Source organism: Lucilia sericata, unplaced genomic scaffold, assembly GCF_015586225.1.
Source record: "Lucilia sericata isolate MDLA Ls3-8-SP2 unplaced genomic scaffold, ASM1558622v1 Contig000775F_arrow, whole genome shotgun sequence".
Lineage (NCBI taxonomy): Eukaryota > Metazoa > Arthropoda > Insecta > Diptera > Calliphoridae > Lucilia > Lucilia sericata.
Genome location: NW_023994770.1, coordinates 11,747 through 30,253, shown reverse-complemented (window position 1 = coordinate 30,253; position 18,507 = coordinate 11,747). Strand labels below are relative to the sequence as shown.

Below are 18,507 nucleotides of genomic sequence, written 5' to 3'. Positions count from 1 at the left end.
CATGTTATTGTGAGTCGATTGGCACTCTCTAAATTGTAGCACCAAAGTTATATAAAACAGTAGAAAAAGCAGAAGTGACCCCTGACCTTTCAACTGCTGGTGTGTAAGTAAGACTCAACATAGCCCTATACATGATTATTCCAGTTTTCTTTATATACCCACTCAAAATTAAATATCAATTCTCCGATGTTACACTTCTCTAACATATACAGACGTACTACTTCAAACATAACATCTCATTGAGTATTAGAAATTATGGCACTGATTACAAAACAAACAAATAAAAAAGTACCCCAAACGAAAAGCTCATGCTTTCGAGCATTATTTAGAAATCGCTGAACTGTTGGTCGGCAATAACAACAACAACAGTACAAGAAATAAAGAACGACAAAAAAACTACCGCAAAATACACTCAAACCAATTCGGGAGGGCAATCTGTGTATAAAACGAATATAACGAATGAGGAAATGGCTCAGTGCTAAATTAACAAATGCTAGAATAACAACGGAGAGATATTTATAAAAAATAAATTAATTAAAAAATATAAACATTTAAAAACAGAAACACGAACATTAGCGAAAAGTTGAAATAAATTAAATCGTGCAGCTGAGAGTAAAAGATCGTGTAAACTGACAAGAGGTGATTCCCCAATTCAAACATTAATAAAAAATGTGTGTAAATTATTAAAACACATAAAAAACAATAACAAAAATAACGGTTTTAAAGAAGTATTAGTGCTGAAAATGAAAACAAATACGTCATTTTAATATTTAACAAATGTCATGATAATAACATAAGAATGAAATTATAAAAAAACAACAACAACAAAGTGTTATATAGAATATAAAAAAGAGAACAATTACAATTTGTTATTGTAAACAACAACAACAAAATAAACAAACTAAAGAATAAAACCGTTATAACATAACTCAGAATGGGTGTAAGATTTTTTGACAAGGAAAATATGTCAAACGGAGATGATTACAACAGTAGCGTCAATACTACCAGCAGCAATACCACTACTACACGTTCAGCATCATGCAACTGTAATGTCTGCAGTCAAACAAGAACAGCAGCGGCAGCTACAACCACAGCCTCTACACAAACCTGCGGTACCTCATCCTCCTCTTCTCCCACGGATAATGCTAGTAATTTGAATTTTCAAAAGTCGGGCATTTTACGAGAAATCATAGGAAATTGCAAGGAAGTAAGAATTGAAGAGAACGCCCATAATTTACGCATAGTGGGTAACAACAATCGCATACGCATTTCCTACAATGTGGGCGACATAACTGTCATTGGCAATAATACAAGACTGAAAATTAAAATCAATCATGGCCTCATCAAATACACCGGAAATGATGGCCGCATATGTTTGGGAAAAGATTCAACGGAACAGCTAGTTGACTACAGTGGTTGTAATGGTGTTTTGAAAGTACAAAATTCTAAGAAAAATGCTGCTGCCAGTCAAGTGAATGTTGACGACAATAACGATGATGAAGAAACTAAAAATAATACTACATCTACGGGAACTACATTTATAAATGGGAATTTTAATAAAAATAGCAAAAACCCTAAACAAAAATATGCATTTTCCGATAGTGAAGTCTTTAAGTGTAAAACCGATTACCACAATATGTTCGGTCGTAAGAAATCATTGCCCAATATGTCGCATCCAAAATCCATTTTTAGTGAAAATCAAACTGCCAATCGTGGCCCACAAATGCCAAAAAGTATTATACACAATTTTGGTAATATAGTTATAGCAAATTCTTCAAATATCTGCATAACACCCCAAACTTATACCTACTAATAATGGACGCTAAACTTAAAATGTGGCAACCAATCTAACTAATAACTACAATGTAGTTCAATGCTACTTTTAATATAATATAGTTTTATAACAAAAAATATATAATTTAGCTATTTCTTGCCTCATTTCTTTTGCAAAAGAAATTTCCTTCTTAAAATGTTCCTAATTTCTAATTAAAATGTTCAACTTAGAAATCTGCTTAAAACAAAAGTATTAAATATTATAATTAATATTTGTTAATTAGTACAATTATTTATCTTAATATTATTTTTAGTTTATTATTAAATTATTTATTATTATTAATATGTATGACTGACTGAATGTTGAGTACTTTAATAAAAAACAAATTTTTATTGATTTATAAAATTATAAACTCAAATGTCTTATCTTGCACTTTTTTATTTAAAAACAAAATACATACATACGTCTAAAATAATAGCGCCATTTGAAAAGCAGGTGACCTTCTTTAAGAAGAAAATATTGGTGGGAAAGACCTTATACATATAGTGCTCTATAATATCCGATGTTCAGAAGCTCAGTTTCCTGGACGTAGTTCCATAGAATTTTTCAAATAGTGTTTTAGAAGGAAGTAATATCTGGTATAACATTATTCCAATCGAGTTTACACATTCCATTATTGTACGAAATTCTAAGTGAAAGTTAATGTTGCCATTACATTTTTTTTATATTCTGGTATTTCAATGTAGATGCCATGGTCTACCTTGACTATATACTATAGACCGGAATATAGTGTATATATTTTAGTCTGTACTCAAGTCCAGTCTATGGTCTTGCCTATAGTCTAGTCTATAGTCTAGTCTATATTCTAGTCTATAGTCTAGTCTATAGTCTAGTCTATATTCTAGTCTATAGTCTAGTCTATATTCTAGTCTATAGTCTAGTCTATAGTCTGGTCTATAGTCTAGTCTATAGTCTAGTCTATAGTCTGGTCTATAGTCTAGTCTATAGTCTAGTCTATAGTCTGGTCTATAGTCTAGTCTATAGTCTAGTCTATAGTCTGGTCTATAGTCTAGTCTATAGTCTAGTCTATAGTCTGGTCTATAGTCTAGTCTATAGTCTAGTCTATAGTCTGGTCTATAGTCTAGTCTATAGTCTAGTCTATAGTCTGGTCTATAATCTAGTCTATAGTCTAGTCTATAGTCTGGTCTATAGTCTAGTCTATAGTCTAGTCTATAGTCTAGTATAGTCTAGTCTATAGTCTAGTCTATAGTCTAGTCTATAGTCTAGTCTATAGTCTCTCTAGTCTATAGTCTAGTCTAGTCTAGTCTATAGTCTAGTCTATTCTAGTCTATATCTCTATAGTCTAGTCTATACTAGTCTATAGTCTAGTCTAGTCTATAGTCTAGTCTATAGTCTAGTCAGTCTATAGTCTAGTCTCTAGTCTAGTCTAGTCTATAGTCTAGTCTATAGTCTAGTCTAGTCTAGTCTATAGTCTAGTCTATAGTCTAGTCTATCTAGTCTAGTCTAGTCTATAGTCTAGTCTATAGTCTAGTCTATAGTCTAGTCTATAGTCTAGTCTATAGTCTCTAGTCTAGTCTATAGTCTAGTCTATAGTCTAGTCTTAGTCTAGTCTAGTCTAGTCTAGTCTATAGTCTAGTCTAGTCTATAGTCTAGTCTAGTCTATAGTCTAGTCTAGTCTATAGTCTAGTCTATTCTAGTCTAGTCTATAGTCTAGTCTATAGTCTAGTCTATAGTCTAGTCTATAGTCTAGTCTATAGTCTAGTCTATAGTCTAGTCTATAGTCTAGTCTATAGTCTAGTCTATAGTCTAGTCTATAGTCTAGTCTATAGTCTAGTCTATAGTCTAGTCTATAGTCTAGTCTATAGTCTAGTCTATAGTCTAGCTATAGTCTAGTCTATAGTCTAGTCTATAGTCTAGTCTATAGTCTAGTCTATAGTCTAGTATAGTCTAGTCTATAGTCTAGTCTATAGTCTAGTCTATAGTCTAGTCTATAGTCTAGTCTATAGTCTAGTCTATAGTCTAGTCTATAGTCTAGTCTATAGTCTAGTCTATAGTCTAGTCTATAGTCTAGTCTATAGTCTAGTCTATAGTCTAGTCTATAGTCTAGTCTATAATCTAGTCTATAGTAGTCTATAGTCTAGTCTATAGTCTAGTCTATAGTCTAGTCTATAGTCTAGTCTATAGTCTAGTCTATAGTCTAGTCTATAGTCTAGTCTATAGTCTAGTCTATAGTCTAGTCTATAGTCTAGTCTATAGTCTAGTCTATAGTCTAGTCTATAGTCTAGTCTATAGTCTAGTCTATAGTCTAGTCTATAGTCTAGTCTATAGTCTAGTCTATAGTCTAGTCTATAGTCTAGTCTATAGTCTAGTCTATAGTCTAGTCTATAGTCTAGTCTATAGTCTAGTCTATAGTCTAGTCTATAGTCTAGTCTATAGTCTAGTCTATAGTCTAGTCTATAGTCTAGTCTATAGTCTAGTCTAGTCTATAGTCTAGTCTATAGTCTAGTCTATAGTCTAGTCTATAGTCTAGTCTATAGTCTAGTCTATAGTCTAGTCTATAGTCTAGTCTATAGTCTAGTCTATAGTCTAGTCTATAGTCTAGTCTATAGTCTAGTCTATAGTCTAGTCTATAGTCTAGTCTATAGTCTATAGTCTAGTCATAGTCTAGTCTATAGTCTAGTCTATAGTCTAGTCTATAGTCTAGTCTATAGTCTAGTCTATAGTCTAGTCTATAGTCTAGTCTATAGTCTAGTCTATAGTCTAGTCTATAGTCTAGTCTATAGTCTAGTCTATAGTCTAGTCTATAGTCTAGTCTATAGTCTAGTCTATAGTCTAGTCTATAGTCTAGTCTATAGTCTAGTCTATAGTCTAGTCTATAGTCTAGTCTATAGTCTAGTCTATAGTCTAGTCTATAGTCTAGTCTATAGTCTAGTCTATAGTCTAGTCTATAGTCTAGTCTATAGTCTAGTCTATAGTCTAGTCTATAGTCTAGTCTATAGTCTAGTCTATAGTCTAGTCTATAGTCTAGTCTATAGTCTAGTCTATAGTCTAGTCTATAGTCTAGTCTATAGTCTAGTCTAGTCTATAGTCTAGTCTATAGTCTAGTCTATAGTCTAGTCTATAGTCTAGTCTATAGTCTAGTCTATAGTCGTCTATAGTCTAGTCTATAGTCTAGTCTATAGTCTAGTCTATAGTCTAGTCTATAGTCTAGTCTATAGTCTAGTCTATAGTCTAGTCTATAGTCTAGTCTATAGTCTAGTCTATAGTCTAGTCTATAGTCTAGTCTATAGTCTAGTCTATAGTCTAGTCTATAGTCTAGTCTATAGTCTAGTCTATAGTCTAGTCTATAGTCTAGTCTATAGTCTAGTCTATAGTCTAGTCTATAGTCTAGTCTATAGTCTAGTCTATAGTCTAGTCTATAGTCTAGTCTATAGTCTAGTCTATAGTCTAGTCTATAGTCTAGTCTATAGTCTAGTCTATAGTCTAGTCTATAGTATCTATAGACTATACTATAGACTAGACTATAGACTAGTCTAATCTATAGACTAGTCTATAGTCTAGTCTATAGTCTAGTCTATAGTCTAGTCTATAGTCTAGTCTATAGTCTAGTCTATAGTCTAGTCTATAGTCTAGTCTATAGTCTAGTCTATAGTCTAGTCTATAGTCTAGTCTATAGTCTAGTCTATAGTCTAGTCTATAGTCTAGTCTATAGTCTAGTCTATAGTCTAGTCTATAGTCTAGTCTATAGTCTAGTCTATAGTCTAGTCTATAGTCTAGTCTATAGTCTAGTCTATAGTCTAGTCTATAGTCTAGTCTATAGTCTAGTCTATAGTTCTAGTCTATAGTCTAGTCTATAGTCTAGTCTATAGTCTAGTCTATAGTCTAGTCTATAGTCTAGTCTATAGTCTAGTCTATAGTCTAGTCTATAGTCTAGTCTATAGTCTAGTCTATAGTCTAGTCTATAGTCTAGTCTATAGTCTAGTCTATAGTCTAGTCTATAGTCTAGTCTATAGTCTAGTCTATAGTCTAGTCTATAGTCTAGTCTATAGTCTAGTCTATAGTCTAGTCTATAGTCTAGTCTATAGTCTAGTCTATAGTCTAGTCTATAGTCTAGTTCTATAGTCTAGTCTATAGTCTAGTCTATAGTCTAGTCTATAGTCTAGTCTATAGTCTAGTCTATAGTCTAGTCTATAGTCTAGTCTATAGTCTAGTCTATAGTCTAGTCTATAGTCTAGTCTATACTAGTCTAGTCTATAGTCTAGTCTATAGTCTAGTCTATAGTCTAGTCTATAGTCTAGTCTATAGTCTAGTCTATAGTCTAGTCTATAGTCTAGTCTATAGTCTAGTCTATAGTCTAGTCTATAGTCTAGTCTATAGTCTAGTCTATAGTCTATCTATAGTTAGTCTATAGTCTAGTCTATAGTCTAGTCTTAGTCTAGTCTCTAGTCTAGTCTATAGTCTAGTCTATAGTCTAGTCTATAGTCTAGTCTATAGTCTAGTCTATAGTCTAGTTATAGTCTAGTCTATAGTCTAGTCTATAGTCTAGTCTATAGTCTAGTCTATAGTCTAGTCTATAGTCTAGTCTATAGTCTAGTCTATAGTCTAGTCTATAGTCTAGTCTATAGTCTAGTCTCTAGTCTAGTCTATAGTCTAGTCTATAGCTTAGTCTATAGTTAGTCTATTACAGTCTAGTCTATAGTCTAGTCTATAGTCTAGTCTATAGTTCTAGTCTATAGTCTAGTCTATAGTCTAGTCTATAGTCTAGTCTATAGTCTAGTCTATAGTCTAGTCTATAGTCTAGTCTATAGTCTAGTCTATAGTCTAGTCTATAGTCTAGTCTATAGTCTAGTCTATAGTCTAGTCTATAGTATAGTCTATAGTCTAGTTATAGTCTAGTCTATAGTCTAGTCTATAGTCTAGTCTATAGTAGTCTATAGTCTAGTATATAGTCTAGTCTATAGTCTAGTCTATAGTCTAGTCTATAGTCTAGTCTATAGTCTAGTCTATAGTCTAGTCTATAGTCTAGTCTATAGTCTAGTCTATAGTCTAGTCTATAGTCTAGTCTATAGTATAGTCTATAGTCTAGTCTATAGTCTAGTCTATAGTCTAGTCTATAGTATCTATAGACTATACTATAGACTAGACTATAGACTAGTCTAATCTATAGACTAGTCTATAGTCTAGTCTATAGTCTAGTCTATAGTCTAGGGTATAGTCTAGTCTATAGTCTAGTCTATAGTCTAGTCTATAGTCTAGTCTATAGTCTAGTCTATAGTCTAGTCTATAGTCTAGTCTATAGTCTAGTCTATAGTCTAGTCTATAGTCTAGTCTATAGTCTAGTCTATAGTCTAGTCTATAGTCTAGTCTATAGTCTAGTCTATAGTCTAGTCTATAGTCTAGTCTATAGTCTAGTCTATAGTCTAGTCTATAGTCTAGTCTATAGTCTAGTCTATAGTCTAGTCTATAGTCTAGTCTAGTCTAGTCTATAGTCTAGTCTATTGTCTAGTCTATGTCTAGTCTATAGTTTAGTCTATAGTCTAGTTTATAGTCTAGTCTATAGTTTAGTCTATAGTCTAGTCTATAGTCTAGTCTATAGTCTAGTTTATAGTCTAGTTTATAGTCTAGTCGATAGTCTAGTCTATAGTATAGTCTATAGTCTAGACTATAGTCTAGTCTATAGTTTAGTCTATAGTCTAGTCTATAGTCTAGTCTATAGTCTAGTCTATAGTCTAGTCTATAGTCTAGTCTATAGTCTAGTCTATAGTCTAGTCTATAGTCTAGTCTATAGTCTAGTCTATAGTCTAGTCTATAGTCTATTCTATAGTCTAGACTATAGTCTAGTCTCTACTACTACCACCTAATACTTATTACACCTAATACTTATTACACCTATGGTTTCAAAAGAATTAATTCTAAATTCAATTATCAAAATCATAATTAATATGATTAATCATTTTATAGAATCAGTCATTATTATGAATTAATTCATAGGCGTTATACATACCTCAATACATTAACCAATGTTCTGAATCATTTCATGGAGAATTTATTAATGAATAAATATGTACATTATAAAATCATTCAATTATTCTTCAGTTCAAATCGGTTACAAATTTAATTATATAATTTATTGACTAATTAGCTTTTCTTAAATGGTTTAAAGATATTTGCTTTTCTGAATATTTCTTGCCAATTTTTCGGGAACTACTAACTATTAACATATAGGTTAACGAAATTTGACAACAAATTTATATTTCTACTAACGATAAAGTTTTTTTTCTTGAATTTGTCTAAAGTACTTGCATGATATCATTGAAAACTAATTACTTGGACTTAAAAAACAAAAGACCTTTAAAAGTATTTGGTTTTTTTCACGATGATAAATTGAAAATACGCTGAACGCAAGCACGTGTATTAAACCCTCGTATTTCGGGAGTGTTACACTAACAAGTTTCCTTAAAAAATTATATGACTGATAGGTAAAAAGTATTTTGATTTATGTCCATATATGTATATTTTTTTAACAATTAAATTTTCAATTTATCTATATTATGATAAGATTGTTTGTTTAATTATCTAAATGTTCAAAAAAATGTACACGGTATAGGGATATTCTCTTATAGATAACATGTTTTTAAAATGTTTTATAAAGGTTCTAAAAGGTTTAATGTCAAAAATGTACATATGTAACTAAGAATAGGTATTCAAAAAGTTATATTGCAGGTATAGCAATTCATTCATTAGGTTCTCTTACTTAATAATTTTTAATTAAAATTTCATTAAAAGTAAATCACTAAACAAAACCACAAATATTAACAGAAATAAAGTTATAAAATTTATTTAATGGATTTTTGAACGTTAAAATTAAGTTTAATTTAAAGTTTTTATAGTTTCTATTGTATTTTAGTAATTTTTATAGAAATGCTTAGAAACAATATAACCCCTTTTTGGAAGCGGGAAAAATATATTTCAAAACTAAATTATGAATATTAATATGTACTACTATGAAGTTATCTAGGGGACTCCCGAGTTATCAAAATACAAAATAAAATTATTACTAGGAAAAATTGTAAAATTTCTTCTTAATTGCTAGTTCTGGAATAGGTGCAGCACGGGACCACTAGTTTTCAAAATTTTCTTAACAATTTCAAACAGAAATCGCTAAAAAATAAGTTATTTCCAGAAGTGTTCTAAATAAGGTGTATATGTTATCTAAAGCTTGTTCCGAGGGTGACATATTTGAGTGAAAAATATTAATTAAAGAAATGTTTGTAGAACCTTTTCATAGAACAAGTATCGGCAGCATAACGCTTCCACAGAACCAGTTTTGAAGGTGACAATTTTGAACATTAATCATTGGTCTAAACGCCAAATTAGAACTCGTACAGACTTTAATCATACTCTTGAAGTAGTTATGTAAGAAATCTAAGTTTTTTTATAGTTTAGTCTATAGTTTAGTCTATAGTCTAGTCTATAGTCTAGTCATAGTCTAGTCTATAGTCTAGTCTATAGTCTAGTCTATAGTCTAGTCTATAGTCTAGTCTATAGTCTAGTCTATAGTCTAGTCTATAGTCTAGTCTATAGTCTAGTCTATAGTCTAGTCTATAGTCTAGTCTATAGTCTAGTCTATAGTCTAGTCTATAGTCTAGTCTATAGTCTAGTCTAAAGTCTAGTCTATAGTCTAGTCTATAGTCTAGTCTAAGTCTAGTCTATAGTCTAGTCTATAGTCTAGTCTATAGTCGAGTCTATAGTCTAGTCTATAGTCTAGTCTATAGTCTAGTCTATAGTCTAGTCTATAGTCTAGTCTATAGTCTAGTCTATAGTCTAGTCTATAGTCTAGTCTATAGTCTAGTCTATAGTCTAGTCTATAGTCTAGTCTATAGTCTAGTCTATAGTCTAGTCTATAGTAGTCTATAGTCTAGTCTAGTCTAGTCTATAGTTAGTATAGTCTAGTCTATAGTCTAGTCTATAGTCTAGTCTATAGTCTAGTCTATAGTCTCGTCTATAGTCTAGTCTATAGTCTAGTCTATAGTCTAGTTATAGTCTAGTCTATAGTCTAGTCTATAGTCTAGTCTATAGTCTAGTCTATAGTCTAGTCTATAGTCTAGTCTATAGTCTAGTCTATAGTCTAGTCTATAGTCTAGTCTATAGTCTAGTCTATAGTCTAGTCTATAGTCTAGTCTATAGTCTAGTCTATAGTCTAGTCTATAGTATAGTCTATAGTCTAGTCTATAGTCTAGTCTTATAGTCTAGTCTATAGTCTAGTCTATAGTCTAGTATCTAGTCTAGTCTATAGTCTATAGTCTAGTCTATAGTCTAGGCTATAGGTTTAGCTATAGTCTAGTTCTATAGTCTAGTCTATAGTCTAGTCTATAGTCTAGTCTATAGTCTAGTCTATAGTCTAGTCTATAGTCTAGTCTATAGTCTAGTCTATAGTCTAGTCTATAGTCCTATAGTCTAGTCTAGTCTAGTCTAGTCTATAGTCTAGTCTAGTTAGTCTAGTTAGTAGTTAGTTCGTAGTTAGTTAGTTAGTTAGTTAGTTAGTTAGTTAGTTAGTTAGTTAGTTAGTTAGTTAGTTAGTTAGTTAGTTAGTTAGTTAGTTAGTTAGTTAGTTAGTTAGTTAGTTAGTTAGTTAGTTAGTTAGTTAGTTAGTTAGTTAGTTAGTTAGTTAGTTAGTTAGTTAGTTAGTTAGTTAGTTAGTTAGTTAGTTAGTTAGTTAGTTAGTTAGTTAGTTAGTTAGTTAGTTAGTTAGTTAGTTAGTTAGTTAGTTAGTTAGTTAGTTAGTTAGTTAGTTAGTTAGTTAGTTAGTTAGTTAGTTAGTTAGTTAGTTAGTTAGTTAGTTAGTTAGTTAGTTAGTTAGTTAGTTAGTTAGTTAGTTAGTTAGTAGTTAGTTAGTTAGTTAGTTAGTTAGTTAGTTAGTTAGTTAGTTAGTTAGTTAGTTAGTTAGTTAGTTAGTTAGTTAGTTAGTTAGTTAGTTAGTTAGTTAGTTAGTTAGTTAGTTAGTTAGTTAGTTAGTTAGTTAGTTAGTTAGTTAGTTAGTTAGTTAGTTAGTTAGTTAGTTAGTTAGTAGTTAGTTAGTTAGTTAGTTAGTTAGTTAGTTAGTTAGTTAGTTAGTTAGTTAGTTAGTTAGTTAGTTAGTTAGTTAGTTAGTTAGTTAGTTAGTTAGTTAGTTAGTTAGTTAGTAGTTAGTTAGTTAGTTAGTTAGTTAGTTAGTTAGTTAGTTAGTTAGTTAGTTAGTTAGTTAGTTAGTTAGTTAGTTAGTTAGTAGTTAGTTAGTTAGTTAGTTAGTTAGTTAGTAGTTAGTTAGTTAGTTAGTTAGTTAGTTAGTTACTTGAAATCAAAAATGTTCTTTTACAAACTAAAGTATACTTCTAGGGTTTTGAAATCAATATTAATCACTCTTTTTTCCCAATAAGTATGACAAATTTCCTTACACATAGCTTAACTGAAGATCACATATTAATCATATATTAATGCGCGTAAAAGTTTTTCAAAAAAAAATTAATAAGTTAAACAAAAATGACTGATGAAATATTACCTTGCAAAAATTGTATATGCATTGACCCACACTTGTGATAAAACTACCAAAAATTTAATAAACAAATAGACTGCAAAAAAATCCCTGTAATTTGAGTGGTTTGTTGTTAAGAAAAAAAAGGTAAATAAATAATGACGATCGTACGAGCCATCGAATACGACGAGTATTGATGGGTTAACAACCATTAACAATTATTTTAAGGGGGTTTTTATTTTGGTGGGTGTGTGTGTGTGTCTGTGACAATATCGGTGAGTTTGTTTGTTGTTTACAAAACTCGCAAATAGTATATCTTACTCACATTTTATCGAATATGTTTGAGTGATATTTTGTTTAAAAAAAAACTCATGGGCATTTTGGCAAACGTGCCAACAACAACATACTCACGTTTTTTCTCAGATGTGCTTATTTTTTGTTGTTTTTTTGGTTAAAGGTCGCATGGAAATCATACAAGGAATTCCTCAGAAGATGAATGATTTCATATGTTTTCCTAAATTTCGTTAAAAGTACCAAACAATTTGGGTTGCTATGTATGTATTAATTTAAGTTTTTAAGCACTAGTGCAAAAGCTTTCTCTTTCATCAGGGGCAATTAAAATAAATTGTATAAAAAAAGTACAATAATAGCTGCACTTCATGGATCAATCACGTTATGGGAATGAAATAGTAAACAAATATAGAAATTTATTTAATTGTAATTATAATTGTTGTTAAATTAAAATTCAGTATACGTCTCACAGTGGTATAGGAAAAAAAAAAGAGGGAAATAATTCGGTAACTTCTAAACGGTTAATCCGATTTTAATGAAATTTGGTGTGCACAAAGAGGAGGTGTTGTCGAGTTTAGGTTTTGAATTTGGACCTTATAGGCCAACCAGGGGCCCGGCGGGGGGTCCTCAAATTAGGACACCTCGGCTATGTTAAATTTTTAAAACGATCCTATTTCTTCATTTGAGTTCCGATTTAAAAAAAATTTCGTATATAGAATCTCCTCATCGAGCACTATAAAAAATGTCGTCGTAGCAGTAAATTATCTCTTATAGTTTAGGAGATATTCGCATTTGAATATTAAAATTTTAAAATTTTTACCGTCCTTACTTTAGTTTTTTTGATAATAGCAGGTCCAAATATTTCCGATTTTCGCCATTTTTTTTATTTGCTTAACAACAAGTTTATATACCAAGCAGTGAAAGAATTATGTAAAAATCATGACTGAGTCCAAAGTTATAGGCATTTAAATTTAAAAAATTAAAAAAAGGCGATTTTTTGTCATTTTTTTGGGAAAAAAGTATCTTTTTCTTTTTAAGTTATCTAAAAAGTTTCTAAGAAGATGTATATAGAATTTATACTTTTTGGAAAGCTGACTTTACATAAAATACGATAAATGAAACAAAACCTAAAAATTTTTGATACCGAGGGGACCAGGTCCATCCAAAAAACCCTATTTTTTATGGAAAATTAAATTTTGAGCAAAAATTCTCAAATCGCATAGTCGATATCAAATTATAGTGACCTGTTTTATATGACCCAATAAGTTCTTAATCATTTTGTAACGGGTTTCGATAACCCCGCCCCTGGTATGGATATAATAGGCAAAAAACCAAAAAATCCCATTTTTGGGATTTTTTAAAACTTTTTTGGGAATTCCGGGATTTCTAATAAGAAAATTCGAAATTTTTATTTAATTTTGGTTTTGAGTAAAAAATCTACCTAACTGTAAAATTTCATCAAAAAATATTCATAAATAAAATTTTTATTGCAATTTGAAAAATTTGTATCTTCGCAAAAACTGAATAAAAAACATTTTTTAATTTTTTTTAAAAAAAGTATTCCGCGAATTTTTTAATTTTCAAAAATTATATACAGTTTTGAAAAATAGACAAAATTACCTTTCCATTGATATATAACATGCCTACCTAATGTTTTTTAAGTGACAAATTAATTAGGGAAAACTCAACATCTTTTAGAATTTTTTTCATAAGGTTAACTCTTAAATTTGTTACATATATGGATGAAAATAATAGTAGCAGTAAATTATCTCTTATAGTTTAGGAGATATTCGCATTTGAATATTAAAATTTTAAAATTTTTACCGTCCTTACTTTAGTTTTTTTGATAATAGCAGGTCCAAATATTTCCGATTTTCGCCATTTTTTTTATTTGCTTAACAACAAGTTTATATACCAAGCAGTGAAAGAATTATGTAAAAATCATGACTGAGTCCAAAGTTATAGGCATTTAAATTTAAAAAATTAAAAAAAGGCGATTTTTTGTCATTTTTTTGGGAAAAAAGTATCTTTTTCTTTTTAAGTTATCTAAAAAGTTTCTAAGAAGATGTATATAGAATTTATACTTTTTGGAAAGCTGACTTTACATAAAATACGATAAATGAAACAAAACCTAAAAATTTTTGATACCGAGGGGACCAGGTCCATCCAAAAAAACCCTATTTTTTATGGAAAATTAAATTTTGAGCAAAAATTCTCAAATCGCATAGTCGATATCAAATTATAGTGACCTGTTTTATATGACCCAATAAGTTCTTAATCATTTTGTAACGGGTTTCGATAACCCCGCCCCTGGTATGGATATAATAGGCAAAAAACCAAAAAATCCCATTTTTGGGATTTTTTAAAACTTTTTTGGGAATTCCGGGATTTCTAATAAGAAAATTCGAAATTTTTATTTAATTTTGGTTTTGAGTAAAAAATCTACCTAACTGTAAAATTTCATCAAAAAATATTCATAAATAAAATTTTTATTGCAATTTGAAAAATTTGTATCTTCGCAAAAACTGAATAAAAAACATTTTTTAATTTTTTTTAAAAAAAGTATTCCGCGAATTTTTTAATTTTCAAAAATTATATACAGTTTTGAAAAATAGACAAAATTACCTTTCCATTGATATATAACATGCCTACCTAATGTTTTTTAAGTGACAAATTAATTAGGGAAAACTCAACATCTTTTAGAAAATTTACCTAGCACTATTATTTTCATCCATATATGTAACAAATTTAAGAGTTAACCTTATGAAAAAAATTCTAAAAGATGTTGAGTTTTCCCTAATTAATTTGTCACTTAAAAAACATTAGGTAGGCATGTTATATATCAATGGAAAGGTAATTTTGTCTATTTTTCAAAACTGTATATAATTTTTGAAAATTAAAAAATTCGCGGAATACTTTTTTTAAAAAAAATTAAAAAATGTTTTTTATTCAGTTTTTGCGAAGATACAAATTTTTCAAATTGCAATAAAAATTTTATTTATGAATATTTTTTGATGAAATTTTACAGTTAGGTAGATTTTTTTACTCAAAATCCAAAATTAAATAAAAATTTCGAATTTTCTTATTAGAAATCCCGGAATTCCCAAAAAAGTTTTAAAAAATCCCAAAAATGGGATTTTTTGGTTTTTTGCCTATTATATCCATACCAGGGGCGGGGTTATCGAAACCCGTTACAAAATGATTAAGAACTTATTGGGTCATATAAAACAGGTCACTATAATTTGATATCGACTATGCGATTTGAGAATTTTTGCTCAAAATTTAATTTTCCATAAAAAATAGGGTTTTTTGGATGGACCTGGTCCCCTCGGTATCAAAAATTTTTAGGTTTTGTTTCATTTATCGTATTTTATGTAAAGTCAGCTTTCCAAAAAGTATAAATTCTATATACATCTTCTTAGAAACTTTTTAGATAACTTAAAAAGAAAAAGATACTTTTTTCCCAAAAAAATGACAAAAAATCGCCTTTTTTTAATTTTTTAAATTTAAATGCCTATAACTTTGGACTCAGTCATGATTTTTACATAATTCTTTCACTGCTTGGTATATAAACTTGTTGTTAAGCAAATAAAAAAAATGGCGAAAATCGGAAATATTTGGACCTGCTATTATCAAAAAAACTAAAGTAAGGACGGTAAAAATTTTAAAATTTTAATATTCAAATGCGAATATCTCCTAAACTATAAGAGATAATTTACTGCTACGACGACATTTTTTATAGTGCTCGATGAGGAGATTCTATATACGAAATTTTTTTTAAATCGGAACTCAAATGAAGAAATAGGATCGTTTTAAAAATTTAACATAGCCGAGGTGTCCTAATTTGAGGACCCCCCGCCGGGCCCCTGGTTGGCCTATAAGGTCCAAATTCAAAACCTAAACTCGACAACACCTCCTCTTTGTGCATACCAAATTTCATTAAAATCGGATTAACCGTTTAGAAGTTACCGAATTATTTCCCTCTTTTTTTTTTCCTATACCACTGTGCGTCTGCAAGAATGCGTTTGACGTACAATGATTTTTTAACAAATTCTAGTAAAACTGTACCTAGAGGTCCATAAAAGCATATCGGGCTATCCTCAAATTTTATAAAAATTTCATTTTAAAATTTTTTTCTAAAACCAAAATTTGGAATAAAAATCTGTTTTAATTTAAAAAATTCCATCTTTATATTATGCGGTCATATTGGGTTTCTAGCATTCATTAAAATTTTAGATTGAGATTATTATTAGTTTTCGAGAAATATGCAAAAAAAGGTGATGCAAAGGGGTCTTCAAGTAACCTCACCTATTAAAAGCACGTGATGGCTCTGACTCTAAAGCCTCAAATAGGAAGGACAACATCATCATCCTACTTAATCAAGCAAATTATATAAGAAATAGAATCTACCTATCAATAATCTAGCTTATGCTTCAATAATCTGGTGGACTGCTTTGGACAAAAAGTGTAATATCAAACTACTACAGGAAGTTCAGCGTATAAGTGGTGTTATGTGTACTACTTCAACCAAAGCTCTGGAAACGTGGCTAGATATTCCCCCATTGAAACATATTATATACAGCCGAACGTCTCTTTACTTTAGGCGAACTGGCCAAAAGCTAACCGCTAGGACACGTCATCAATGTATACTGGACACATTGAAGGTTATACACAATCATTGGACGTGACTGATCGCATACCAGGCACAGAATATGTCGGAAACTTTGAAATGCTGATCACAGATAGAATGTCTTGGTCAAGCGGAACATTAGAGCAAATACCAGTAGGAATCCGGTGTTATACGGATGGCTCTAAATTGGGGGATAAAGTGGGCCTGGGGTTCTATATTGAAGGCCCAGAAACAGAAATATACCACCGTTTACCTAATCATAACACAAGCTTCCAGGCAGAAGTCCGAGCAATAACGGAATGTGTAAATTGGATTAGAATAAATATGGCGCCCACGGCCCTTAATATATTCACCGACAGTCAGAAGGCAATTAGGGCAATATCAGGTGATAGAATTAAATCTAAGACCCTATTGGTTTGGAAGAAAGCTTTAACTGAATACTCTCCCAGAGGTAAGGTTTACATCATATGGGTACCAGGACACTCGGGAGTAGTCGGCAAACGAAAGGGCGAATGTAATAGCTTTAAAGGGAAGGGAGCTCGATGTAGTTAACCTGACGAACGCAAAACCATTCGACGCAACAAAAGCTGAATTAAAAATATGGGTGAGAGAATCCCATAAGGCCTCTTGGAATAATGAAACGGTGGGTAAAACCACAAATTCCTATGGGGTGACCCTGATGGGAACAAGACGAGAAATCTCCTCAAAATGATAACGAGCACATCTATACAAAATTGGCCGTGCGGATTCAGACGAATGTAGAGCATGTGGAGAGGACAGTGAAACTCTGGAGCACTTTCGTTGCCACTGTCAAGCATTCGTCGAAGTTTGATCCAAGTATCTTGGAAGTGATGTTATTCCGGAAATAACATTCCTGACTAACACTGATTGGAAAATTCTTAGGAATTACGTCCAGGAATCTGAGTTTTTGAACACTGAAAAATAATATACTCAGTGAACAATTTCTTATTTTTTTTTTCCATAAAAAGAAGCGCACAACAGGCCCGATAATGGCCTAGGTGTATTTCTTCAGATTTAATGTACTATACATCCTCCTATCAACCTAACCTAACCTACCTATCACGTTTTATGAGAATAGGTCCATAATTAACCTCTTGACGGCGTTATTTCACGGTGGTCTTTTTCAATCACTGGGTGGACTTGGGACGGTCCACCACTTGCTCCTGAATACTTCTAGAAATAAGGTGGCAATTTTTGTAAAAGTCTTTTCCTGTCCATACACAAGCACCTTGCTGAAGTACTCGAGCTATCCAATCTCTTGCCATAGCAGACCCGTTGCGGAATAACAGGCAGCATGAGGTCAATCCCAATGCATAATCCATGACCTTCCTCTTGATGAATGATTGCATTATTTAAAATGTAATTCCCATTAACTAATGACCCATTCCAGTGCATTCCTTATCCTTTAAAGTCCGCGCAACCACACTATTGAGATGGCTCTGTTGCTTCGGCATTTGGTAGTCCGAAATACCCAGCCAACAAATCAGGATACCTCTGTATGTTTCCAAAGCCAATTCGAACCCAATAATTGCCCCGACAAGTTGAGTTGTGAGCCTCAACCATAAGTCGCAATATACATCCTGTTGAGATGGCAACAGCACCGAAAACTTCCCTAATGAAAAAGGTCTACTTGGTTAGTACTAGTATCCTGTCGGACAGAGGAGTCTTTCCCGATCTTTCACCAACTTACATCATTTCCATTCTCAAACCATAACGAATGATCTACGGAATGAGAGACAACTACCAAGTGTCAACCTGAAAATTCCCCAACCTATACTGGCGCCCTACTATGCGAAGAGTAGGAGATACTCAACGGGTTCAGGAATACAACACATCAACACAACCAGTGATGGCAACAGCACCGGAGACAGAATCCTGATATATGGCATAGGATATATCAGTCCTTAAACCAACATTCTCTCCCCTCGAATTTGGGTATAAACCACAGCCAATACGTGGATCCCAACCTGGACATTGATGTAGAACCCCCAACTAGATTATGGTATAGTTTTGGCTGTTACAACAAAAACAAGTAAAACCAATAAGAATGTATAGCCGGGCATGACCGACCATATGTTACCCTACATCATACTTTTTATCTTAATTCCGAAATATTTTAACAATTCGTTGACAAAAATGCGATTTTCTGAAAGATGGGTTATATGGGGGCAAGGATAAATATAGGCCTATCCTCATTAATGTTTGTAAATTTTTTACATTAAAGTTTTTTATGCAGAATTTCATCGTGGTATCTAGTGT

General features: G+C 31.4%; 1 protein-coding gene across 1 annotated transcript; it reads left to right on the top strand.

Moving 5' to 3' along the window:
• The first annotated feature begins 482 nt into the window (after positions 1-482).
• On the top strand, positions 483-2,192 carry LOC119608020. The gene has a single exon (XM_037962235.1). It carries the CDS (start codon positions 935-937, stop codon positions 1,811-1,813), a length of 879 nt encoding a protein of 292 aa, XP_037818163.1. The 5' UTR covers positions 483-934; the 3' UTR covers positions 1,814-2,192.
• The last annotated feature ends 16,315 nt before the right edge of the window (positions 2,193-18,507 follow it).

What these genes read in the sequence shown, in the direction of transcription:
- LOC119608020 (XM_037962235.1), top strand. Translation starts at nt 935, where the DNA reads ATGGGTGTAAGATTTTTTGACAAGGAAAATATGTCAAACGGAGATGAT.